Raw genomic sequence first — 26,341 nt, 5'->3', positions numbered from 1 at the left:
GGTCTCGCTGTAGCTGCACATCCGGCGGGAAGTTGCCCATGTGAGAGTTCTGCACAGTGGAAAGATGGCAGATGTGCTGTGGCCGAAGCTATGGCGGTGTACGGGGGCGCTGGAGGCAGTGGATGCCCATCCAGAGCAGCTGCTAAGGTATATTCACCAGCAAATGAAGAATCACGTTTTACTTTGATCGGCGATGGTTCGTGCTATAGTAATGTCTCCTCTATAGGAGTGAGACGTGTATGAATGATCGATGCCTCCTATATTTGCTGTAAATAATCTAGGTGTTTGATACTAGAATCGTTTCAATAGTATTATCATTTGTAACTCCAGAAACTTGATCTGTCACCCAGCGACATGTTTCTTAAATGGCCTTATATTAGTAAATTAGAAGTTAGTGTGACGGCAAAGTTTGCAGCTTATATTTGTTTTACTTACAGGGATGTTGGCATTTTTCTCCTTTTGTTATTGTGGTCTGAGTTCTAGGGGTTGTTCCATTTGGACCACGTATAAGAAGGAAATGTCCCTGAAGTGAACGGACTGCCCCTCTTTTAGCTTGGCCACACATTTCCCCCGCTACAGAGGTGTAATGTTATATGGTGCCCATTTAAATGAATGAGTATCCATGTAATGGTTGGGTCCACCAGGCAGGTGCAGCTCTCCGCTTTGCGACATAAAGCGGGCTCTAGAGCGTAGGATACCCCCCTGATGTCCATATGCCCCAATAGGGCACATAGGCGGGTTTGTCTGGATTGGCCAGCAGCTGATTGTAAACTGTCCCTGAATAAACATGCCGGCAAAACGTGATCTCTTTGGCAATTAGATGTGGCCGTTTTTGAGTTTTGGTTGGAAATGGTTTTAATTTGGGTCCTACAATGCAGCCCTTCAGCAGCGACATAGGTTTGGACTTTTCTCCATGCAGACGTTAACTCATATCTCTGTTAATGATTTCAATTCTTTCTTTAAATGTAGTGTTCAAGAGGAATTGGCTTCTCAATTCTCAAATTTAACCAAAGCTCTGTATGACCTGCATAAAGCAGAAGGTGTGACCGGGCTGGGGAGCCCCCTGAATGAGCTGGTTATTGAAGACTTTGACGAAGAGCAAATCTGGCAGCAGCTTGAGCTTCAGAACCGGGCCGTTCTTGGTCGCTTCAACAGGGCAGTCAGCCAGAGTGTGAGGGACAAGGACATTTATATTTTCCAACTATCAGAGGAAGAAGAAGAGGAGGAGGAGGAGGAGGTATCTGAGATTGACCAGGAGGAAGAAGGCTCCGAAGTTACAAAAATAAATGCTGAAGATCATGCAAGTAAAGGAAGAAATCCTAAACTATCACTTGCTAAAAACCGCAAAAAGACCGCCGTGGAAAGGTACAGCGATGATGACTCGGACATGGACTTTGACATTGAAAAGCTGGAAAAAGAGCAAAAACAAAAACCAACTAAAAAAGCTGCCAAAAAACCTGCTGAAAAGTCCATAGTGGATGACAAGTTCTTTAAGTTGTCAGAAATGGAGGCTTTTTTGGAGGCAACTGAGAAGGAAGATGATCGCAAGGTTGAAAATGATGATGATGATGATGAAGAGGAGGAGGTGGATTATTTTGAAGATATTGACTCAAATGATGAAGAAGAAGAGTTTCAGATCAAGGAAACAAGACTGGTAAAATATCTTTATATAATTAGTTACATGTCACATGTTTTTCAGAGCTCCGATCATAAGGAGAATTGAAGAGATTGAACCTTTGCATTTGAAATTCTCTTTAACCCCTTAACGCTCCATGACCTACTATTAGGTCATGCTAACTGTAGCGTTCACGCTCAGTGACCTAATAGTAGGTCATGGAGTAAACACGGCGCCGTTCGCGCGGGGCGCGTTCATGAGCTGTGATAGCTGCTGTTTCCGACAGCAGACTATCACTGCTCAATGTGCCGGGACCGATCGCGGAGCTCCCCCGCCGATTAACCCCTCAGAAGCCGCGTTCAATAGCGATCGCGGCTTCTTAGGGGTTAATCCGCCATCGCCGGCCTGCTACACGATAGCGGCCGGCGATGGTGACTATGGCAACCGGACACCAAACAATGGCGTCCGGCTATGCCATAGACGGAAGCCTAGTGGGTCCTGACAACGTCAGGACCCACTATGCTTGCTGTCAGTGAGTAGCTGACAGCTCTAATACACTGCACTACGCATGTAGTGCAGTGTATTAGAATAGCGATCAGGGCCTCCTGCCCTCATGTCCCCTAGTGGGACAAAGTAATAAAGTAAAAAAAAAGTAAAAAAAAGATGTGTAAAAATAAGAAAATAAAAGTTTTAAAAGTAATAAAAGTAAAAGTCCCACTTTTTCCCTTATCAGGCCTTTATTATTAATAAAAATATATAAACAAACAAATAAACTATACATAATTGGTATCGCCGCGTCCGTAACGGCCTGAACTACAAAATTATTTTGTTATTTATCCCGCACGGTGAACGCCGTAAAAAAAAATATTAATAAACCGTACCACAATCACAATTCTTTGGTCACTTCACCTCCCAAAAAATGGAATAAAAAGAGATCAAAAAGTCGCATGTACCGAAAAATGGTCCTGATCGAAACTACAGTTCGTTACGCAAAAAATAAGTCCTCGCACGGCTTTATTGATTGAAAAATAAAAACGTTCTGGCTCTTAGAATAAGGTAACACAAAAAGTGAATGATTGTTTACAAAACGTATTTTATTGTGCAAACGCCATAAGACATCAAAAAAAACTATAAACATCTGGTATCGACGTGATCGTATCGCCCCGCAGAATAAAGTGAATGTCATTTATAGCGCACGGTGAACGCTGTAAAAAAAAAAGTATACAAAAACAATAGTAGAATTGCTGTTTATTAGTCACCACGCCACCTAAAAATGGAATAAAAACTGATCAAAAAGCCGCATGCACCCCAAGAAAACTACAATGGATTCCTCAAGGGGTCTAGTTTCCAAATTGGGGTCACTTTTGGGGGGTTTCCAATGTTTTGGCACCACAAGACCTCTTCAAACCGGACATGGTGCCTAATAAAAAAGAGGGCTCAAAATCCACTAGGTGCTCCTTTGCTTCGGAGGCCGGTGCTTCAGTCCATTACCGCCCGAGGGCCACATGTGGGATATTTCTCAAAACTGCAGAATCTGGGCAATAAGTATTGAGTTGTGTTTCTCTGATAAATCCTTTTGTGTTATAAAAAAAATGGTATAAAAAGAGTAAATTTCACCTCTACTTTGCTCTAAATTTCTGTGAAACACCTAAAGGGTTCATAAACTTTCTAAATGCTGTTGTGAAAACTTTGAGGGGTCTAGTTTCTAAAATGGGGTGTTTGATAGGGGTTTCTAATATATGGGCCCCTCAAAGCAACTTCAGAAATGAACTGGAACCTAAAAAAATAAATAAATGAGGCAATACTTCGCTTCTTACATTATACTGATAATGAGCCGTGCCCACCCCGAGATGACCCCAGTTTTGACCGTTTGGATAAACGGAGACCCCTATTAGACCGTTTCAGTGCCCGGTTTTCCCAAGCATACACCCCCGAGAAGTGTTTTTCTATTGATGAGTCCCTGGTACATTTTAAAGGGAGGGTTCAATTCCGCCAGTACCTGCCGGGTAAGAGGGCAAGGTATGGCGTGAAGATGTATAAGCTGTGAGAGTGCATCAGGGTATACCTACAGGTTTAGGATATATGAAGGAAAGGCCACCCGCAAACCAGACTGCATCCTGGACTACAATAGGTACATGGGAGGGATGGATTTGTCAAATCAAGTCCTGAAGCCCTACAGCGCCATGCGGTGTGGTATAAGAAGCTGGCCGGGCACATCATACAGATGGCTTTGTACAATGTGTACGTGCTACGTCGATGTTCAGGCCAGAGGGGAACTTTCCTGGAATTTCAAGATCTAATCTTTAGGGACCAGGAAGGGGGGGCACCCAGTACTTCTGGAAGCGAGGCCACACGCATCGTACCAGGGCAACACTTTCCAGGAGAAGTTCCCCAAACCGGTGGAAAGGGAAAGAGTCAAAAGAGGTGCAGAGTCTGCTATAAGAGGGGGATAAGGAAGAACACAATATACCAATGTGACACGTGTCCCGAAAAACCAGGGCTCTGTATAAAAGATTGTTTTAAAATGTATCATACATCCCTTGATTTTTAATTTACCCTGATGCACTCCGCACAGCTTACCCCCCTCATCTTTCCCTTCTGAGCCCTGCCGTATGCCCAGGCAGCTGATAACAGCCACATGTAGGGTATTGCCGTACCCAGGAGAACCCACATTACAATTTAAGGGGTGTATATCTCCGGTGGCGCATGCTGGGCACACTATATTGGACACTGAAATGGCATATATATATATAAAATTGCAAATCTCACACTGCACCATCTGCTGCGCATTATCTTTTACACAGTACCTGTGGGGTCAAAATGCTTACTACACCTCTAGATGAATGTCTTAAGGGGTGTAGTTTTTAAAATGGGGTCACTTCTCGGGGGTTTCAACTGTACTGGTACCTCAGGGGCTTCTGCATACATGACTTAGCACCAGAAAAGCTCCAGTAGGCCAAATGGTGGTCCTTTTCTTCTGAGCCCTCCCATGGGCCCAAACGGCAGTTTATCACCACAAATGGGGTATTGCCGCACTAAGGACAAATTGGGCAACAAAATGGGGTATGTTGTTCCTTGTGAAAATAAGAAATTTTGATCAAAAATGACATCTTATTGGAAAAAATATCATTTTTTTAATTTCACAGCCCAATTCAAATAGGTGCTCTGAAAAAACTGTGCTGTCAAAATGATAACAAAAACCATAAATGAATTCCTTGAGGGGTGTAGTTTCCAAAATGGGGTCACTTCTGGTGGGTTTCCATTGTTTTGATACCTCTGGGCCTCTGCAAATGCGACATGGCACCCGAAAACCAATCCAGCAAAATCTGGACTCCAACAAACACATAGCGCTCCTTTCCGTCTGAGCCCTCCCATGGGCCCAAACGGCAGTTTATCACCACAAATGGGGTATTGCCGCACTATGGACAAATTGGGCAACAAAATGGGGTATGTTGTTCCCTGTGAAAATAAGAAATTTTGATCAAAAATGACATCTTATTGGAAAAAATATCATTTTTTTCATTTCACAGCCCAATTCAAAAAGGTGCTGTGAAAAAACTGTGCGGTCAAAATGATAACAAAAACCATAAATGAATTCCTTGAGGGGTGTAATTTCCAAAATGGGGTCACTTCTGGTGGGTTTCCATTGTTTTGATACCTCAACACCTCTTCAAACCTGGCATGCTGCCTAAAATATATTCTAATAAAAAAGAGGCCTCAAAATGCACTAGGTGCTTCTTTGCTTCTAGGGCTTGTGTTTTAGTCCACGAGCGCAGTAGGGCCACATGTGGGACATTTCTAAAAACTGCAGAATCTGGACAATACATATTTAGTAGTGTTTCTCTGGTAAAACCTTCTCTGTTACTAAAAAAAAATTGAATAAAATTGAAATTCAGCAGAAAAAATGAAATTTGCAAATTTCATTTCCACTTTGCTTTAATTCCTGTGAAATGCCTGAAGGGTTAAAAAACTTTCTATATGCTGTTTTGAATACTTTGAGGGGTCTAGTTTTTAAAATGGGGTGTTTTATGGGGGTTTCTAATACATAGGCCCCTCAAATCCACTTCAGAACTGAACTGGCACCTTCAAAAAAAGGCTTTTGAAATTTTCTTAAGAATTTGAGAAATTGCTGTTTATGTTCTAAGCCTTGTAACGTCCAAGAAAAATAAAAGAATGTTCAAAAAACGATGCCAATCTAAAGTAGACATATGGGAAATGTGAACTAGTAACTATTTTTGGTGGTATAACCGTCTGTTTTTCAAGCAGATACATTTAAATTCTGAAAAATGCTATTTTTTGTAAATTTTCTCTAAATTTTGCAATTTTTCACAAATAAAGACTGAATATATCGACCAAATTTTACCACAAACATGAAGCCCAAAGTGTCACGAGAAAACAATCTCAGAATCGCTTGGATAGGTTTAAGCATTCCGACGCTATTACCATATAAAGTGAAATATGTCAGATTTGAAAAATGGGCTCTGAGCCTTAAGGCCCAAACTAGGCTGCGTCCTTAAGGGGTTAAGGGGAGGCCACCTTTTGCTTATATTTGCCTCATGACATTTACATGACTGGCAACTGAAGCTTCGAATCTGACTACAGTCAGTCGGCGGCTGGCCGTGCCTGCAATCGCGAGCCGTGATTGCGGGCACGGTCGTGTGCATGGAGCCTAAGGCCCCATGCACATGACCGTATCCGCAAATACAGACCTCAAGTACTGTTCCGTATTGCTTTATAGTCATCAGCAATGTACCAATTTCTGCTGAATGGTATCGGCAAATACAGTCTGTAGTGCATCCGTATTACATCCGTATATACGGATCCGCAAAAAAAGAGGTCTGGTGGATGGGAAATCCCCTTTGTGTCGCTTAGCAACACTTCTGTATTTGCAGACGCACCTCCGTAGCCATCCGCAATTTTGGTTTCCCCCATAGACTTCTATGGAGGAGTCCGTGCCGCAATTGCGGACCAAGAACGGACATGCTCCATACTTCCCGGCACAGTTCTGTGGAACGGACACTCATCCGTAGCAATACGCAAAGTTGTCCGCATTCAATAGAAGTGAATGGGTCCGCAATTGCGGTATTCAAAAACGGAGGCTTTTTACGGTCGTGTGCATGGGGCCTTAGCAGGTGTTCTTATGTGTATCGTGGCAGTATGTGGTCAGATGTGGACCAGCTGTCAGTAGTTTAAATGTCATGGGGGAGGAAATCTCAATGAAAGTGCACTTCTTCTTTAAGATTCACTCTGGGTATTATTTTAAAAAAAAATTAGCTTAGGGGGAAAAAAAAGTTTTGGTTTTTTTACCGTGTTAGGAATGTTTACTTACTAATGCAAGACTAGTGTGCCATTCCTCATGGACGAAACGTCAGACTCTCCCTGTGTACGAAATGCACAGGCAGTGCTGAATGAGCAATTTATATAGCAATAGAACACAAACTCTGCTCCGCAATGGTGCTTTTATTTATGAAGAACCAAGGAAAAAGAGTTAATTGTGCCAATTGTTTCGCCAAAACCCAATTATCCTCCCTGACGCTCCATGACGAGAATGCTTTAGATGTGAGTTGTATTTTGCATTCTTATTCATTGTTCTTCTAGAATTATAAGCATGTTCTGGAATAAAAACATTTTTTTTTTTCCCTCAGGCTGCTAAAAGCTCCAGAAACCTTCAATATAAAGATTTCTTTGACCCAGTTGAGGATGATGAGGATGGCACAGTAAGACCGCAAAGTGGTCAGGAAGACGATGACCCTGAAGGTGATTATGAAGACATGGAGGAAGGTGACATTGCTGACAAGTAAGAATATTTTGGGTTGTTTTGTTATATGCCCCTCCACTAGAATGATAGATAGTAAAGGTTGTCAGGAATCCATGTGGTTAGTACTTTTCACAAATGTTTGACCGGTATAGTGTGAGATCCTTCCGTTTGATCCTTTGCATGTGGTGGTTTATATGTGCTTAGCGTACATCACTCTAACCATAGGTCGCACTAAATATTGTTCAGCAGAGTATTCGCTTGAATAGGAGCAGAGCAGACAGCCAGAGCGTATGATCGGTGTGTGGTCCATGTGTCGGATCCCCCCTAATCATATACTGATGACCTATCCTGTGTTATCAATATGAAAAACCACCCCGCGCACAGACAAAGCGTTCAATGCTACGGCAGATCAGTGTGGCAGCAGCGTTTAAATCAGATAGTGTTTCTATGTGTATATTAATAGTCCATAGTGTAGTGCAAATGCTGCGGTCCGACTTATCTGCCGCAGGATATGCCATAAATGTCAGATAGGTTTAGGTCCCAAAGGTGGAACCCACATCTATCTGTAGAACGGGGCACCCTAAACCCAGTTTTACATTTCTCGGCTCCTGCTACCTCGCAGCCAATTCCTGATTAGGTGGTCGGGAGTTACGAAAACAGCAACTAACTTTCACCAGTGTTTTAGGAAAGCTGGCAGTTTACCTATGCAGATACTATAAGTCCTCATACACTATAAGTCCGAGTTGGGGGCTACAAATCTGATCTCTGAGTGGGAGGGGGACATTAACTTTTCTGTACACCTCAGGGGCTAAAGCATCTATCATAATGAGCAATATCTCATGGGCCACAGACCGTGGATATCTATACCGCAGGGGCCACAGCAACAATTCTTCTAGGGTCACAGCAAGGTATAGAACCCGGGGACATCCACACCTCCAACTGTTATAGTAGGGACCCCCATACATATCTGAAGACATCAATACCTTAGTGGTCCCCACTGCCCTGACAAGCTTTCTTCTCCGCCCACACACCACCCTGTCATGCTGAGATACCACTACTGCTGACATCCTCCTCTGCTACTGCTGCTCCATTCGTCACGTTAGTCCTCCCAGCAGGTGGTGTGTTGCGGGAGCTCTGCTCCTTTCTGATCATTATCTATTTGACCAAACTCTGAGCCTGTAATTTCCTCTTGCAGTGATGATGATGTTGGCGAGGAGGAAGATGATGCAGAAGATGAGGTAATGGAAGAAACAAAAGCGAGTAAAAAAGCCAAGGAAGCGTTCAAGCGGGTGACCTTTGATCTGTCTGATGATAGCGAAGGAGAAGATGTTTCTGATATACTTGGTGGTAAAAAAAAGACTGCACAACCCCAGGAACCAAGTGAATTAAAATCTTCCTTTGAAAAGAGGGAAGAGAAGGTCAGTGTGATAACCTCATGAATTCATTAATGTATTCTTTAATAGTTACTACATTGTTTTCCCATTGGATGTAATCTTAAAATACCATGAAAAGGATTCATTTAGGCTACTCACGAGTGGAGACAGACAGTTAATTTCATATCGGATGGGCGTCTCAGAGGGGTTGTCTCCCCACGACAACCCTGTCCATACGCCCTATTAAGGCATATGGATGTAATTGAGAGGGGCCCCCACCCCGCTTGGGAACCCCTCCACTAGAACGCTGTGATGGACACGGCACATTAATGCACTACATTGTTAGCTATTTATTTAAATGGCATGTAATGCTACACTTCTCAGCATTTTCCAGCGGCCGCTGCAGGATAAATTTTGGGACTGGCTACGGCTTCCCTCGGCGATAACCGCTAAACGGCTGGGGTAAAGAAGCCGAAAACCGTGACTTCCCAGTCGATCACTGTCCTGACTTCTTTTTAAAAAGGGGTTCAAGAGAAAACCCCCTTAAGTGTAGACACAGTGGACAGTCTCTGTATTAAAACATACCAACCTTACACACTGATTGCTACTACAAACATTTTGGCCTACGACAACTAATCATTTCATGTTCATAACCGTTTCATTCTATCTGCGTATATTCATTTTCTGGTTGAAGCTTGAAAGGTAAAGTATATTTTGTGAACTGCTGAGTAACCCGCTCTATTCCACTGTCCTAAACGTTTGCGTTGCAGATGGCTGAGAAGATTCAATCTTTGCAAAAACAAATGTTGGACGAGAAATCTTGGCAACTTGGTGGAGAGGTGACCGCACAGAAGAGGCCAGAAAACAGTCTTCTGTCGGAGTCCGTGGTGTTTGACCATGCCTCCAGGATGGGTAAAGACATGTTCTTTTTAGTAGCGGACCAGACTTTCTCCATCTCACAGGATGGGATTTGATTCTGGACTCTAAATATACTGCTCATACAGTCATGTGTATGAGCCCTTATTATGGTGGTTCCAATAAGCACTCTCCTATATTACCTCAAAAGCAGAAAAACCCTTTAAATGTATGACTGTTACTTTATTTATTTTTTTCTGTTTATGGGAGCATTCGTTTTGGATATAAAGATTGACTGATTCTTATTTCCAAATTATTATTTTCCCCACCCTGGTTTCTGCAGGAAAGAGGCAGAATTACTTGGAGTTTTAAATTCAATAGACTATCAATTAATTGAAATAGACACCTTAAGAGTGATTCAAATTTAACCGCTATCCTACAGAGATAATACACTAAGGCTGGGTTCACACGACCATGTTACGTCCGTAATGTACGGAACGTATTTCGGCCGGAAGACCCGGACCGAACACAGTGCAGGGAGCTGGGCTCCTAGCATCATTGTGATGTATGACGCTAGGAGTCCCTGCCTCTGCGTGGAACTACTGTCCTGTACTGAAAACATGATTACAGTACGGGACAGTTGTCCGGCAGCGAGGCAGGGACTCCTAGCATCGTACATAACTATGATGATACGAGCCCGGCTCCCTGCAGTGTGTTCGGTCCGGGTCTTCCGGCCGAAATACGTTCCGTACTTTACGGACGTAACATGGTCGTGTGAACCCAGCCTAAAGGTTAAGTTTCCAACTTTAACTTCCAAGTAAAGCCTTATCCAAAGAAAAAGCACAATTGGAAGCCGTGTGTGAAAGCCTAGGCTTCTTAATTCAGAAATAGATGGGTCAACTGAAGCTTTTGCACTTCTTATATTTTATCCTAGCGCCCGTAATTACAGAAGAAACAACCGTTCAACTGGAAGATATTATCAAACAAAGAATAAAAGACCAGGTTGGTGAATGCTTTATTTTAGGGGCCCAAATGTTCTGTAGTGATACAAAGTAAATGAACCGATTCAAATCCATCTTTGACTAAAGGCCTTTTTACATGGGCCAATCATTTGTATGAACGCTCATTTAGGGCCGTTTCACTGTGTAAACATGGCAGTGATCGGCCGATGAACGCGCAATTGGATCTTTTATGCTGCCTGAAAAATCGTCGCTTGTCGGCAGCAAATCTCCCGGTGTAAACAGATTGCGCTGCCGACAAGATGCAAACGTACGGGGACAAACAATTGTATTAATGTGTCCTCATACAATATTGATATGGCTTTCTGGAAACACTCCCAAACAGGCAAGATGCTGAGTTTTGTTTTTTTTTGTTTTGTTTTATATTTAATGTTCCTCAAGCAAAGTTAAAGAGACTCGTTTACTACTTGTTTTCGAAGGTGTGGGATGACGTGGTGCGAAAGGAGAAGCCAAAGGAGAATGCCTTTGAGTACAAGAAGCGACTAACCTTAGACCATGATAAGAGCAAACTAAGTCTTGCAGAAATTTACGAGCAGGAGTATTTAAAACTCAGTCAGGTAACCTGCATTCATATTTATTTAGTTCTTCAAGTGCTGAAGATATTTTGGAATTAAATTAAGAAAAAGGAATAAAAATAGGTTTTGCCTGTTTTTTCTGAATCCGGACGTGTACAAGTAGAAGCTGCATATATTAATGGTTCATTTTGTTCTAGAAAAAAACAGAAGAGGAGGAAGACCCAAAGCATATTGAAATTCAGAAATTAATGGACAGCCTTTTTATGAAACTTGATGCCCTATCAAACTTCCATTTTACACCCAAACCGGTAATCATTCTATTCTTTTCCTTCTCAAATATCTTGGCTCATCTAGTAGCTGGCACTATAAGAAAACCTTTTTAAATTGGGTAAAATAAGAAACATCTGACATTATGGTGATGTTGGCTTTTGGTAATAGCACTGGACCTTTAAAAGAAAAATACACCCAAACGTGATCTTCCCACATCTCATAAAGACAAGTTAAAAGACCACATTGGTGGCGTCTGGGAGCGGTTTCCTCTGCCAACTCTAGAGTGCCCAAAGTATTTTGGCACCGCTCTTGAGAATTACAGTAGGGGAAATCTCTGAGCTGTATGTAAGGTGTTTGGGTGTTCTTTAAAGCCCTTGGCCTTTTCTTTCTGGAAATAATTGGTTGCCTAAACTTAGACTCTACCAAGCCTTTTTTTGGTTTCATAACCATCTCTCTTCTATACACATATTTATTGTGTTTGAGCAACGTGATCCCTTAAAGGAGGGGTTATCCAGGATTAGAAAAAAGTGTCTGCTTGTTTTTCCAGAGACAGACCCGAATTTTTTTATTTTTTTTTATAGCTGTGGGTCAAACAAAAATGAGCTTGGTCCGTAAAGCCCAAAATAGGCCGGCCCATAAGGGGTTAAAGGAGTAGTATTGAGAGCGATTTACAGAACTCATCCTTACAATGGTAACGGATACCCCAGAAACGATTCACTGTATATAAAGCTTTTCTTGCTGACTGAGCAATGAACCACATACACAAAGTGACTGTTGTCATAACAAGTAGCACAAATTACTTTTAGAGAGGACCGGTCACCTAATTGTATTCCCATGAAATAACAATTCTGGAGCATCCTTTGTTAGAATTCTACTTTGGGCAATTTCTGAGTTATTCCTCCTAGAAATTTATGAATAAATTGATGACTGGATGTTAACAGTTTGGGGTGTGCCCCTCCACATTCTGACACTGTCCAATCAGTGAGACAGCGTAGGGAAAGGCCCCTTTGACAAGGGGAATGGTAACATCCAGTTGTCATTTATTTATACATTTTCAGGAGGAATAACAGAGGAATGGCACAACGCAAAGTTTTAAGTGAATATGTTCCAGAATTGTTTCATGAGAAATACAAGTAATTACTAAACTAGATCACTGTAATAGGGTATCTACTAATATTAATAAATAACTTTTATTGAGTATGCTTTAAAATCAAGAAAAATGGAGACTTAAGGCAATGTGTCGCTAGAATTTATTTTATTTTTTTCAGTTAAACAATTATTATTTAAGTGATTACACATTATTTGAATTGTTTTAATTTTTTCACATGTCAGGAAATATTATAAATTAGATTCTAATTTATAACATTTCCATGTGCTGGGCACTAGAGGGAGCAGTTCCCAAAATTGTAGCATGGTCAATGCGGTAAAGCAACCTCATTGATTTATGCTGTAAATTTGGGGTGGACACACTCTCTCTAGTGTCCTCACACAATCCCCCCTCCCTTATTCTGGCTAGTGCCAGGAGAAGGAGGGGGTTGAATCTAAAAACCTCCTACATTGTGTGCCGCCAAGTGACTGCACAGTGTAGGAGGATTAGATACAGGACTCAGCAGACAGTATCACACGAACATAATACACACATCACATACACGAAAATAAATTACCTGCCGCCTATTCCTTACGCCTGAACATATGGCCGGAAGCCACGGCCGGAGGTCGTCATCTGACTGTCCGGCAGCGGCTTCCGGTCCACATGAAAATGGCGCCGGATTTCGCTCTGCGAACTAGCTTCTTTTTGGTCTGTGTGGGAGCGGCGCATTCACAGACGGCGTATGCTTCTGAGAATGGAACAGCTCCCGTTCGCATTCTCTATGTGGTTGTATGTGTCATTAATCGACTCATACAGAGATGAAAAAAATGGCAGCCCCCATAGAGAAGTAAAAGTAAGACCAATGTAAAAAGTAGAACATGAGAACAAAAATAAATAAAATGTATGTTCATATCATATTAAAAGCAATATGATAACCCACATTAACCCTGCATTCAGAGAATCACATCATGAAGATATATATGTGGCATGGAATGCTGTTGTATTAGAATACTAACATTTAGTCATTTAGTATAACTCCTATTTCCTTCAGTCCTACAGCCACATTCACCCTGTTTTCAGGGATTCACAGCATGAAAAATATGTACTTGGCAAAGAAGACTGATGTATTGGAGCATTATTAGTCGTTTCACTCAGCTCCTGTTTGCATCAGTCCTTCAGCCACGTAACGGAAACCGCGTAGCTCGCATGCTACGTTGCCTCCGTAACTGCCATTTACTATTATGGCACTTGCAGAAACCACGTAACTTGCTGAGTTTCCGTAACTCCCAACTATGTAATCCAGGAGTCAGCGTGAGCACAAAGAGGTAGAACGGGGTTTATGGGACCCTGTTCTAGAGATAGGTGCAGGTTCCAGAAGTGGGACCCGCATCTGTCTGACGTTTGACATATCCTGTGGATATGTCCTAAATGTACCTCATGGGGAAAACCCCTTTATCCCCTTCGCGCACCCGGACGTGCTATTACGTCCGGGTGTGGGGGGTGATGTTTGGAGCGCGCTCCATATGCTGCGGGTGTTGGCTGTATTTTACAGCGGACACCCGGGACTAACAGCCGGGAGCAGCGGTCGCGATGTTTCTGGCTGTTTAACCCCTTAAATGCTGCGGTCAATCGCGACCGCAGTGAGATCGGGGGTGACTACGGTTGTTATGGCAGCCCAGGGGCCTAATGAAGGCCCCCAGAACTGCCTTCACTCTGCCTCTGTTAAGCTCTGCCTGTGGCCAGGCTTAACAGAAGCCTGTAAAAATTACAATATACTGCAATACGTTATATATTGCAGTATATTGTACCAGTGTTCTAACGATCGCTGGTTCAAGTTCTCAAGGGGGGCTGATAAAGTGTAGGAAAAAAAAGTGAAAAAAAGTTTAGTAGTGAAAAAATAATAATAATAATATATTAAAAGTTAAAAAAAAAAAACATATTCCCCCTAAAGTAATGTAAAAAGTAAACAAAATTTGGTATCGCAGCATCCGTAACAGTCTGAACTATTACAATATAGCGTTATTTACCCCGCATGGTGAATGCCATAAAAAATGTAAACCGCCAAAATCGCTGTTTTTTGGTGAACTTAGCTCTCAAAAGTTCTACGTACCAAAAAATGAAACCAATAAAAACTACAGCTCGTCCCGCAAAAAATAAGCCCTCACACCGCTCAATCGGTGAAAAAATAGTTATGGCTCTGAGAATGTGGCGGCAGAAAACATAATTAACTTTTTGTTAATTATTTTAAAAAAAATATATATCAATAAAAGTAGTAAAATATGAAAAAACCTATATAAATTTGGTATCGCGGTAATCGTATTGAGCCACAGAATAAAGATAAGTTGTCGTTTTTACCGCACTGTGACAGTCGTAAAAACGAAACCCAAAAAACAATTGAGGAATCGCAGTTTTTTTTTTTTCCAACTTCAGCTCGCAAATTTATTTTCAGTTTCCCAGTACATTTTATGGTACTTTAAATGGTACCAAAAGAAACGACAACTCCTCCCGCAAACAATAAGCCCTCACACCACTCTATTGACGGAAAAATAAAAAAAAGTTATGGCTCTTGCAATGCAGGGAGTGTAAAAAAAAAAATGACTGTCCCAAAGGGGTTAAGTGGGTCCTCGGGCTTAAACAATGAAGGGGCTCTGCTGCCTGCACAGGGGCTTGTCCATACAGGTGACTGCCGTTCAGTCCCAGGATGAACTTTAGTACCAGGCATCGGACCACCACCGATTAAACATTGATAACCTATTCTGAGGAAAACATGATGTGCTTCTGTCATGTTTCTACATTGTATAGTAACTATATTTGTGTTTCTCCCTCAGGTGGCTCCAGACATGAAGGTGGTCTCCAATCTCCCTGCAGTCAGTATGGAGGAGGTGGCCCCAGTTGGAGTGAGTGAGGCGGCTCTTCTGGCTCCTGAGGAAATCAAAGTAAGGACCTTTTCATTAAGCGATGACCGGCATCCTTGGTATACTAGAAACTGTTCTATCTCTGTTTTCAGCTTAGACCCTGGGGAAGGCTTTTATAAATCACAACAAATATGTCTTCTGCGTGACCAGTGCCTTCATCTTTCTGATGTCTTATTTTACAGGAAAAGAACAAAGCTGGAGATATTAAGACAGATGCGGAAAAGACGGCCACAGACAAGAAGCGTGAGAGGAGGAAGAAGAAGTCTGTAAAGAGTTTTAAAATGAAAGAAAGGGAGAAAAGGCAGAAATTGGCAGAAAAAATTAGGGCAGAAAAAGGAAAGAAACAGACCAAGCAAGAAGCAGAAGCCAGTCTGAAGAAACTCGCCCAAGACGGAAAAGCCACAGTGCTGAAGGTAACATTTGTCTATTTTATGGGCGCTGAATGAATGGCAGACCATGTAATACATGTTTGGGCCGGGTCTGCCAGAGAGGGAGCGGGTCTTGGCTCTGCCTCATATGGTGTCGATATACTTTAATAGCAACAAGTTTTGATCCAACGGTTTTCATCCTTTTTTCCCCTCTAATTTAACTGGTTGCCGACACAGGACGAGTATGCTCGTCCTGAGCAGCGAGCACTTCGCGCATTAGGACGAGCATACTCGTCCTGTGTGAGAGCCGTCTCTGTGTGTGCGATCGAGAGCGGGGCAACGGCTGTAATACACAGCCACGGCCCCGCTCTGACAGCGGAGAGGAGAGAAACATCTTCTCTCCGCTGTTAACCCTTTGAACGCCGCGATGACAGCTGATCGCGGCGTTCAAGGAGAGGGGACTGCACATTGATCGCGTCACAGAAAATAACTGACGCGATCAAATCCCATAACTCATATGGCCAGACAGCCCAGAGTCCAGTGAAGGACCCCAGGGCTGTCTGAACATATTTCCTGTTAGGGCATACTGAGGTATGCCCTAACAACTGCCTGTGTACGATCAGTAACAGGCTAATGTACTGGCATATAGATCTATGCCAGTACATTACAGTTACAAAATAAAAATCAAAATGATAAATCCCTTTATGGGATTAAAAAAAAAAAGTTAAATGAATGTAAAAAAAAAATAATGGTAAATAAATAAATAAAAAGTAAATAAAATACACAAATACTCATTTTTTATAATAAATCAACTTTTTTAAATATAAGTCGCAAAACATGAAATAATATAGACTTATTTGGTATCGCCACGACCGTAACAACCTGTACTACAAACGTATACCATTATTTATGATGATCGGTGTATGGTGTAAAAAAATAAATATTAAAACTGCAGCGGAACTGCTTTTTTTCTGCATTTTAACCCCTTCCCTCTTTAGCCACTTTTGACCTTCCTGACCGAGCCTCATTTTTCAAATCTGACATGTGTCACTTTATGTGGTAATAACTCCGGAATGCTTTCACCTATCCAAGCGATTCTGAGATTGTTTTCTCGTGACACATTGGACTTTATGTTACTGGCAAAATTTGCTCGATATGTTCAGTATTTAATTGTGGAAAACACCAAAATTTAGCGAAAAATTGCAAAAATTAGCATTTTTCTCAATTTAAATGTATCTGCTTGTAAGACAGGCAGTTATACCACCCAAAATTGTTTCTAATTAACATCACCCATATGTCTACTTTAGATTGGCATCGTTTTTTGAACATCCTTTTATTTTTCTATGACCTCACAAGGCTTAGAACTTTAGCAGCAATTTCTCACATTTCAAGAAAATTTCAAAAGGCCATTTTTACAGGGGCCAGTTCAGTTGTGAAGTGGCTTTGAGGGCCTTATATATTAGAAACCCCCAAAAAGTCACCCCATTTTAAAAACTTCACCCCTCAAAGTATTCAAAACAGCATTTAGAAAATGTCTTAACCCTTTACACATGTCACAGGAATTAAAGCAATGTAGAGGTGAATTTTACAAATTTCATATTTTTTTGCAGAAATAAATTTTTAGTACAATTTTTTTTATAACACAGAATGTTTTACCAGAGAAATGCAACTCAATATTTGTTGCCCAGTTTCTGCAGTTTTAGGAAATATCCCACATGTGGCCGTAGCGTACTACTGGACTGAAGCACCGGCCTCAGAAGCAAAGGAGCACCTGGTGGATTTTGGGGCCTTATTTTTGTTAGAATAAATTTTAGGCTCCATGTCAGGTTTGAAGGGCTCTTGCGGTGCCAAAACAGTCAAAATCCCCCAAAAGTGACCCCATCTGGGAAACTACACACCTCAAGGAAATTATCTAGGGGTACAGTGAGCATTTTGACCGCACAGCTTTTTTACAGAAATTATTAGAAGTAGGCCGTGAAAATTAAAATCAACATTTCTTCAAAGAAAATGTAGGTTTAGCGATTTTTTTTCTCATTTTCACAAAGACTAAAGGAGAAAAAGCACCGTAAAATTTGTAAAGCAATTTCTCCCGAGTAAAACAATACCCCACATGTGGTAATAACCGGTTGTTTGGAGACACGGCGTGGCTGAGAAGGGAAAGAGCGCTATTTGGCTTTTGGAGCTCAAGTTTAGCAGGAATGGTTTGCGGAGGCCAGGTCACATTTACAAAGCCCCTGAGGGGACAAAACAGTGGAAACCCCCCACAAGTGACCCCATTTCGAAAACTACGCCCATTGAGGAGATTATCTAGGGGTATAGTGAGCGTTTTGACCCAACAGGTTTTTTGCATAAATTATTGGAAAATAGGCCCTGAAAATGACAATCTAAATTTTTTCAAAGAAAATGTAGGTTTAGCTAATTTTTTCTCATTTCCACAAGGACTGAAGGAGAAAAAGCACCGTAAAATTTGTAAACCAATCTCTCCCGAGTAAAACAATGCCCCACATGTGGTAATAAACGGTTGTTTGGAGACACGGCTTGGCTTAGAAGGGAAAGAGCGCTATTTGGGTTTTGGAGATCACATTGAGCAGGAATGGTTTGCGGCGGCCATGTCACATTTGCAAAGCCCCTGAGGGGAAAAAACAATGAAAACGCCCAAAAAGTGACACCATTTAGGAAACTACACCTCTTGAGGAATTCATCTAGGGGCGTAGTGAGCATTTTTACCCCACAGATGTTTCATAGAATTTATTAGAATTGGGCAGTGAAAATAAAAACAATCCTTTTTCTTCAATAAGACGTAGCTTTAGCGCAAATTTTTTCATTTTCGCAACAAATAAAGGAAAAAAAGAACCCAACATTTGTAAAGCAATTTCTACCGAGTACGGCAATACCCCATATGTGGTCATAAACTGCTGTTTGGGCACACGGCAGGGCTCAGAAGGGAAGGACCGCCATTTGGAGTGCAGATGTTTCTGGATTGGTTTCTGGGCGCCTGTGGGCCCAAAACAGTGGAAACCCCCCAGAAGTGACCCCATTTTGGAAACTACACCCCTCAATGCTTTTACCTACGGGTGTAGTGAGCATGTTAACCCTGCAGGTGTTTTGTAGAAATTAGTGTGAACTCGATGTTGCAGAGTGAAAATGGGATTTTTTCCACAGATATGTGGACAATATGTGGTGCCCGGCTTGTGCCACCATAACGAGACAGCTCTCTAATTATTATGCTGGGTTTCCTGGTTTTAGAAACACCCTACATGTGGCCCTAATCTCTTGCCTGGACAGTCGACCAGGCTCAGGAGTGAAAGCGTACCATGTAAAATTGAGGCCTAATTTGGCGATTTACAAAGTATTGGTTCACAACTGCAGAGGCTCAGATGTGAAATAATAAAAATAAACCCCTGGGAAGTGACCCCACTATGGAAACTGCACCCCTCAAGGCATTTATTAAGGGGTGTAGTGAGCATTTTCACCCCACAGATCTTTTCCATAAATGAATGCGCTGTGGATGGTGCAAATTAAAAATTTATATTTTTCCCTAGATATGCCATTCAGTGGCAAATATGTCGTGCCCAGCGTATGCCACTGGAGACACACACCCCAAAAATTGCTAAAAGGGTTCTCCCGGGTATGACGATGCCATATATGTGGAAGGAAACTGCTGTTTGGGCACGCTGTAGGGTTCAGATGGGAGGAAATGCCATTTGGCTTTTGGAGCGTGGATTTTGCTTGGTAGTAGTTTTGTTTGGAGTCTTACTGGTGTTTCCGTTTATAATGTAGGGCATATGTAAGCCGGGCGGAGTATATAAGGGGCATAGTCAGGTGGTATAATAACGGGGTAAAAAAAAAACAATAAAATAATCCATAGATGTGTGTTACGCTGTGAAGCAATCCTTTCCGCACAGGCCGGTGTCGCACTGAGAAATGGTGTCATTTCTTATCCCCCTTTTGGTCCACACTCCGCGCCTTTGTAGTTTGGGGAATTTTGCTGGGAAAGTGCTGTCCTGGTATAATACGGGCACCGTCTCTTCCAGCGGATATGTTTGGGCCCTCCCCTTCCTGGTTCCCTAATTTTAGGTCCTTGAAAAATCGCCTCTTCAAACAGAAGAAATGTTCCCCTCGGGCACAACTGCATATTTTTTTATTTCCTGACTTATTGGAGCCATAACTAATTTTATTTTTCATAGACGTAGCGGTATGAGGGCTGGTTTGTTGCGGGACGATCTGTAGTTATTATTGGTACCATTTTGGGGTACATGCGACTTTTTGATCACCTTTTATCCTATTTTTTGGGATGCCAGGTAAACAAAAAAACGCAATTCTGGCACAGCTTTTTTCGTTTTTTTTTTATACAGCGTTCACCATGCGTTATAAATTACATGTTAACTTTATTCTGTGGGTCAGTACGATTCCGGCGATACCTAATTTATAGCACTTTTTTATGTTTTACAACTTTTTGCACAATAAAATTACTTTTGTAAAAAGAATGTATTTTTTCTGTCGCCAAGTTGTGAGAACCATAACTTTTTATTTTTTTTGTCGACGGAGGTGTATGAGGGCTTGTTTTTTGCGGGACGAGCTATAGTTTTTATAGGTACCATTTTTGGATACGTGCGACTTTTTGATCACTTTTTATTCTAATATTTGTAGGGCAAAGTGACCAAAAAACAGAAACTCTGGTAACGTTTTTTACGTTTTTTTTTACGCTGTTCACCGCGTGCAATAAATAATATAATATTTTGATACCTCCGGTCGTTACGGTCGTGGCGATACCAAATACATATGGTTTATTATTATTTTTCAATAATAAAGGACTTGATAAGAGTAAAAGGGGGATTGTGTTTTATTTGATTACTTGAAACTTTTACTGTTTTCAAACTTTTATTTTGTGCACTTTTTTTTACACTTTTTTTATACTTTTTTTACACTTTTTCTCAAGTCCCACTAGGGGACTTGAAGTTCCAACGGTCAGATTTTTTTTTTTCTAATACATTGCACTACCTATGTAGTGCAATGTATTAGATCTGTCAGTCATTCACTGACAGCAAGCCGATTAGGCTTCGCCTCCTGGCGGGGCCTAAATCGGCTTCCGTAATGGCAGAGCAGGAGACCATTGTGTCTCCTGTTGCCATAACAGCAGTCGCCAGTCCCGATTGCCTGTCAGGGCTGGCGATCTGCTAGTAACCGCTACGATGCAGCAATCGCTTTCGATTGCTGCATCGAAGGGGTTAATGGCAGGGATCGGAGCTAGCTCCGGTTCCTGCCGTTACAGGTGGATGTCAGCTGTACAGTACAGCTGACTTCCACCGCTGATGACGCCGGATCAGCTCCTGACCCGGCGCCATCTTGCCGACAGCTACGGAAGCCGATCAGGCTCCGCCGCCGGGCGGATCTTGACCGGCTTCGGTGCTAGGCAGACCGGGAGGCCAGTATTAGGCCTCCGGTTGCCATTGCAGCCATCGGAACCCCGGCAATTTCATTACTGGGGTTCCGATGAGCTGCAAACACCTTAAGTGCAGCGATCGCGTTTGAGCGCTGCACTTAAGGGCTTAATGGCGGGGATCGAAGCTAATTTCGGTCCCCGCCGTTACAGCCGGATGTCAGCTGTAAGATACAGCTGAGATCCGGTGATGATGGGACCGGCTCAGCTTCTGAGCCGGTCCCAAACATTTGGCGTACATGTACGGCAAGATGCGGGAAGTCAGTACTTTCCATGACGTACATGTACGGCAAATGTCGGGAAGGGGTTAATCTAATTAAAAATTTATAGAAATTAAACGATAATGTATTTGTACAAAAAAATGGTACGTACATAAAGTACAATTCGTCCCGCAAAAAACAAAGTCTCATACAACTACGTCGTACAAAAAATAAAAGCGTTATGAGCGTCGGGATGCAAAGAGGGAAATGTAAAAAAAATTGCTCTGTCCTCAAGGCTAAAATTGGCCGTGTCCTTAAAGGGAATGTGTTGCCAGAAAAACATGTTTTTTTTAAAAAAATTAAACATTTAGTGTGTGGGTGATTAAACATTGTTCAAATTTTTTTTATTTTTTTGCACGAGTCCATGTAATATTATAAATTATTTCTAATTTATAATACTACCCATTTTTGGTCACTAGATGGAGCTGTTCCCAAAATTGCAGCATTGCAACATTGGGTTAAAAGCCCTCGCTCTAGTGAGCTCTCAGCATCCCCCCCTCCTTTATCCTGGCTAGTGCCGGGATAAACGAGGGGTTTGAAAGGTTTAACCTCCTACACTGTGTGTCGCCATTTTTTGAGGTAACCCACAGTGTAGTAGGTTTACATACAGTAGTAAACACACACAAACACTAACATACATTGAAATCTCTTACCTGCTCCTGCCGCCGCGGCTCCCTCCGGCCCGTCCGCTCCCTTTGCTGCCGCTGTTCCATGTGCACAAGTCCGGAAGCCGCGACCGGAAGTAGTAATATTACTGTCCGGCCGCGACTTCCGGTCCACAGGAAAATGGCGCCGGACGGCGCCAATTTCGAATAGGACTGTGTGGGAGCGGCGCATGCGCAGTTCCCACACAGACGCCGTACACGGCAGTCAATGGGACGGGAGCCGTTCGCAGTCCCTATGGGACTGTGGCTGCCGTGTTCCATGTCTGTGTGTGTCGTTAATCGACACACACAGAAATGGAACAAAAAATGGCAGCCCCCATAGGGAAGAAAAAGTGTAAAAAATAAGAAACAGTAAAACACAAACACACAAATGAAAATAAACGTTTTTATTAAAGCACTAACATCTTTAACATATAAAAAAATTATTTGTGATGACACTGTTCCTTTAAGGGGTTAAATGGCCAGTAGATAGTATTTCTGGTGTGAAGTGATTGTAACTGTGTTCTGTTTACAGGATGAAGGCAGGGATAAAGCCTTAAAGTCCTCTCAAGCATTCTTCTCCCAGCTGCAGGATCAAGTCAAGTCACAGATTAAAGGTGTCAAGGCTGCACAGAAGACATCGAAGAAAAATAATCAACTTTCTGCCCACAAACTCAAACTATAACCAATGTTTATATTCTCTCATTGGACTGTCATATTTATGTTGGTTCAGAAGTTGTAAGGTGTCAGCAGAGGTTCCGTTCCCATCTCTATCTTTTTGTAAAAATAAAATGTATTTGGTTGTACGAATGTTTTTTTTCTTTTATATCATCCAATTGTGATTTGCACGATTTAGTGGCACATTTGGCTGGCAAAATTAGTTTTAATCTTTTCACTTTTCGGAAAGGCTTATTCACACACACGTTTCTTAGGTTAGTACTTAGTGTGTACGTCATGGCTGAAAATCAGTGCAAACAAGAATTGGCCCAAACAACGCCAGAAAATTGACTGAACAGCAATTGGATATGGAAAACTCAGCTCTCCACTCACTACAATTTCTCATGAAAGAGAGAAAACAACCGGAGCAGGTAAAAAAGGGTGAAATCCTCAACACCGCAGAAAACAGAAATAAAATGATAAACTTTACGGCTCAGGCGGTTGCAAATATAAAGTCTGAAGTGTGCATCAAAGGTTCTCCTTTCCCTCAGCTTGCATGTAAAAAAGAAAACCCCAACTTCCACCGGTGTGTATCTCTGTATTGCTGGTTCTTGTAGTTCCACACAGTAGTATGACAGCGTGCTGTATAGATACTTGTGATTGATGGTCTAGATCTCCAACAAGGGAGAAAAAAGAGTGCACTACCTTTGGAAAATTGCAAACTCCACGTATTTATTCCATACTTACAAGACAAACAGAATAAAAGCATAAGACAATCTCCTGCTTCACGCCAAATTCTACAGCCCAGGGCTTTGCCGTTTTCCAAAGGTAGTGAACTATCGCTTTTTTTTCTCCCTTGTTGGAGATCTAGACCATCGATCACAAGTATCTATACAGCACACTGTCATACTACTGTGTGGAACTACAAGAACCAGCAATACAGAGATACACACCGGTGGGAGTTGGGATTTTCTTTTTTGCATGCAAGCTGGGGCTTTAGACTTTATATTTGCAACCGTCTGAGCGGTAAAGTTTATCATTTTAGAAAATTGACTTGCCAAGCACTGGGTCCAATGGTCCAAACATGACTTCCATACTTCCTACTCACAGGGGTATCCCTTTTAAATTCACAAATCAGTTAGATTGGCTGCCACTCAGTTGGCGATAGTCCCTGAGGGCAAATATGTGTTTGTCTATGGTTATATTAAGGACAAGTTTTGTGTAATCTTGGGGATCTGTATTCCCCCTACTGTTAATATAACTGTTTTGCACTAGGTTGTACAATCTTGTGCCCCCTACCCGAATACTTGTATTATCTGCACCGGAAACTGCATGTTACTAGACTCCATAGAGGTTAAAGAGGCTCTGTCACCAGATTTTGCAACCCCTATCTCCTATTGCAGAGATCACGCTGTGACGTCACTTCCTGCCCCAGGTCCTGCATCGTGTCGGACGAGCGAGGACATCGGCACCAGAGGCTACAGTTGATTCTGCAGCAGCATCAGCGTTTGCAGGTAAGTAGCTACATCGACTTACCTGCTAACGCCGATGCTGCTGCAGAATCAAATGTAGCCTCTGGTGCCGATGTGTCCTCGCTCGTCCGACACGATGCAGGACCTGGGGCAGGAAGTGATGTCACAGCGTGATCTCTCGAGAACACGCTGTGTGTCTGTGCACTGCCAGAAGCTGGGTGGTAACGAAGAGAAGTGGATGATGCTGATTCGTCAGAACGCCCAGCTAGTAAAAGAAGTAAAAACGCCCCGATATACACACAATACACGCCCAGTTGTACTTTAACTTTAAACACGCCCAGTTGTACTTTAGAAAGGCTCATTTGCATAAATATAAAAATGGTCATAACTTGGCCAAAAATGCTTGTTTTAAAAAAAAAAAAACAACATTACTCTTATCTACATTGCAGCGCCGATCTGCTGCAATAGGAGATCGGGGTTGCAAAATCTGGTGACAGAGCCTCTTTAAGTTTTATCCTTGGGGGCTACTTGCTCACTTCACCAGCCCCTCCTTTATGTTCTATAGTTTTCTTGCGTGTTGATTTGTGGAGGAAACCTTATCCTAGTGAGCTGGTTTTACTTGTTTTACCCTTAATAGGGGACTTCTTTCCCATTGATTACATCTTTGGCAATGCCCAGGCGGCAGTTATGATAAGTCATGCTTCCAGGGGTATCTCCAACCACTCCAAATCCAACTGAAGATTGACATGTCCAACCACGTCCAGAACTCTCGTTAACCCATATAGTAAGTAATGATCACATCAAGAATCTGTTCCTCTTCGCCCATAGCTAGGCTAGAGGTAAATCCCCGGGACCAGATGGCCATACCCTTGAGGTACACTCTAGATACCGGCTTGTCATGGTCCCCATTCTTCTCTGTATCCTAACACATTTAGGGAGGTGAGGCTGCCTGAGACTTTATATGAAGCCACTGTAGTGGTATTGCCTTAACCAGATAAAGACCCCAGGGAGTGTGGGTCATTTAGGCCCCTCTCCCTACTTAAAGATAAGATACTTGTCAGGTTTTTGGCTTCCAGATTGAACCGATTTTATTATAAGTATTATGCATCCTGACCAATCTGGGTTTATGGGAAATCGACATCACGGTCAAGGCTTTCAATTCTATTAAATGACCTTATCTGTACTTTGGGCTTAATAGGCTTTGTGCTTTTATTTTTTTTCCTTGTGCAGGGGGGTGTTCCACAGGGATGCCCGCTGTTGCCACTATTATTTGCAGTTGCGACAGGCCTTTTGGCTCCTCAAACTAGGCAGGATCCAGGATATGCTGGCATTAGCATGGGCGAGAAGGAAGAGAAAGAATACCGATCATTTTATATTGTTAAAGTTGTGTCTGGAAAGAATCCTTCCCCGGGTTACCCCATTTGGTTTCCGTTCATGATAGTAACTTTTTGGGTGGACACAGAAGCTCTCTACTCTTCTACTATCCTTAATTTGAGATACTGCAGGTGACATACCATCTGCAACTATTTAGATAAATACTTACAATCAAGGCATGTGCTTAGTGCCAAATTCTTTTAACCTAGGAAATATATCCCTCACTACCTTATAGGTTGGTTCTGCTCTCTGGGAAAAGGTATCACCTCTATTTGCTCATCTCCCAGGGTCTAAAATCAGATTGAAAAACAACAGACAGTAGAAACTAAGTGGAGGGGCCTTGGTGTCGCTCCTATAGGTTTCACCTGCAGTGCACAATAGGATGGTTCAAGTATTTATAGCTCACCAAAGCGATTTGTCTCCAGTGCAGCGCCGCAAGGTGTACAGATGTCCTCATGATTGCTGTCATTGGCGAGCTAGGTTCTGACACTTGATTTGGGAGCGTTCCTATGTTCTTGCATCCGGGGTGGAGGTGGTGACACTTTTTTAGCAGCACTTTTCCAACCACTTGTTCCCTGTATCTCTAAAATTTGCTTATTGGGCTTAGTGTTCAAGAAAACCTTGGCCCCATCACCCTAGTCTTCCCAGAGGATGTACTTTTTTTTAATGGCCTCGGAAGCCGATAGCTCTATAGATGGATAGGGGATAAACCTCTT

The 26,341-nt window shown here is 42.3% G+C and overlaps 1 protein-coding gene across 1 annotated transcript; it reads left to right on the top strand.

Moving 5' to 3' along the window:
• Window positions 1-6: 6 nt before the first annotated feature.
• On the top strand, window positions 7-22,928 carry MPHOSPH10 (M-phase phosphoprotein 10). The gene is made up of 11 exons (XM_075857878.1): window positions 7-147; window positions 970-1,654; window positions 7,261-7,412; window positions 8,569-8,791; window positions 9,517-9,658; window positions 10,536-10,603; window positions 11,040-11,177; window positions 11,333-11,443; window positions 15,324-15,431; window positions 15,593-15,823; window positions 22,658-22,928. The coding sequence occupies exons 1-11, from the start codon at window positions 65-67 to the stop codon at window positions 22,805-22,807; spliced, it is 2,091 nt and encodes a 696-aa protein (XP_075713993.1). The 5' UTR covers window positions 7-64; the 3' UTR covers window positions 22,808-22,928.
• Window positions 22,929-26,341: the final 3,413 nt, after the last annotated feature.

The sequence above is a fragment of the Rhinoderma darwinii genome, chromosome 3 (genome assembly GCF_050947455.1).
Source record: "Rhinoderma darwinii isolate aRhiDar2 chromosome 3, aRhiDar2.hap1, whole genome shotgun sequence".
Taxonomy (NCBI): domain Eukaryota; kingdom Metazoa; phylum Chordata; class Amphibia; order Anura; family Rhinodermatidae; genus Rhinoderma; species Rhinoderma darwinii.
Note: the sequence above shows the minus strand (reverse complement) of the source record. Positions and strands in the feature narration are given on the sequence as shown.

Bases quoted from the DNA above. Each gene is read 5' to 3' on its own strand.
- MPHOSPH10 (XM_075857878.1), top strand. From the start codon at position 65: ATGGCAGATGTGCTGTGGCCGAAGCTATGGCGGTGTACGGGGGCGCTG. The intron at 1,655-7,260 runs GTAAAATATCTT...TTTTTCCCTCAG, and splicing joins AGATCAAGGAAACAAGACTG to GCTGCTAAAAGCTCCAGAAA. The intron at 9,659-10,535 runs GTAAAGACATGT...ATTTTATCCTAG, and splicing joins TGACCATGCCTCCAGGATGG to CGCCCGTAATTACAGAAGAA.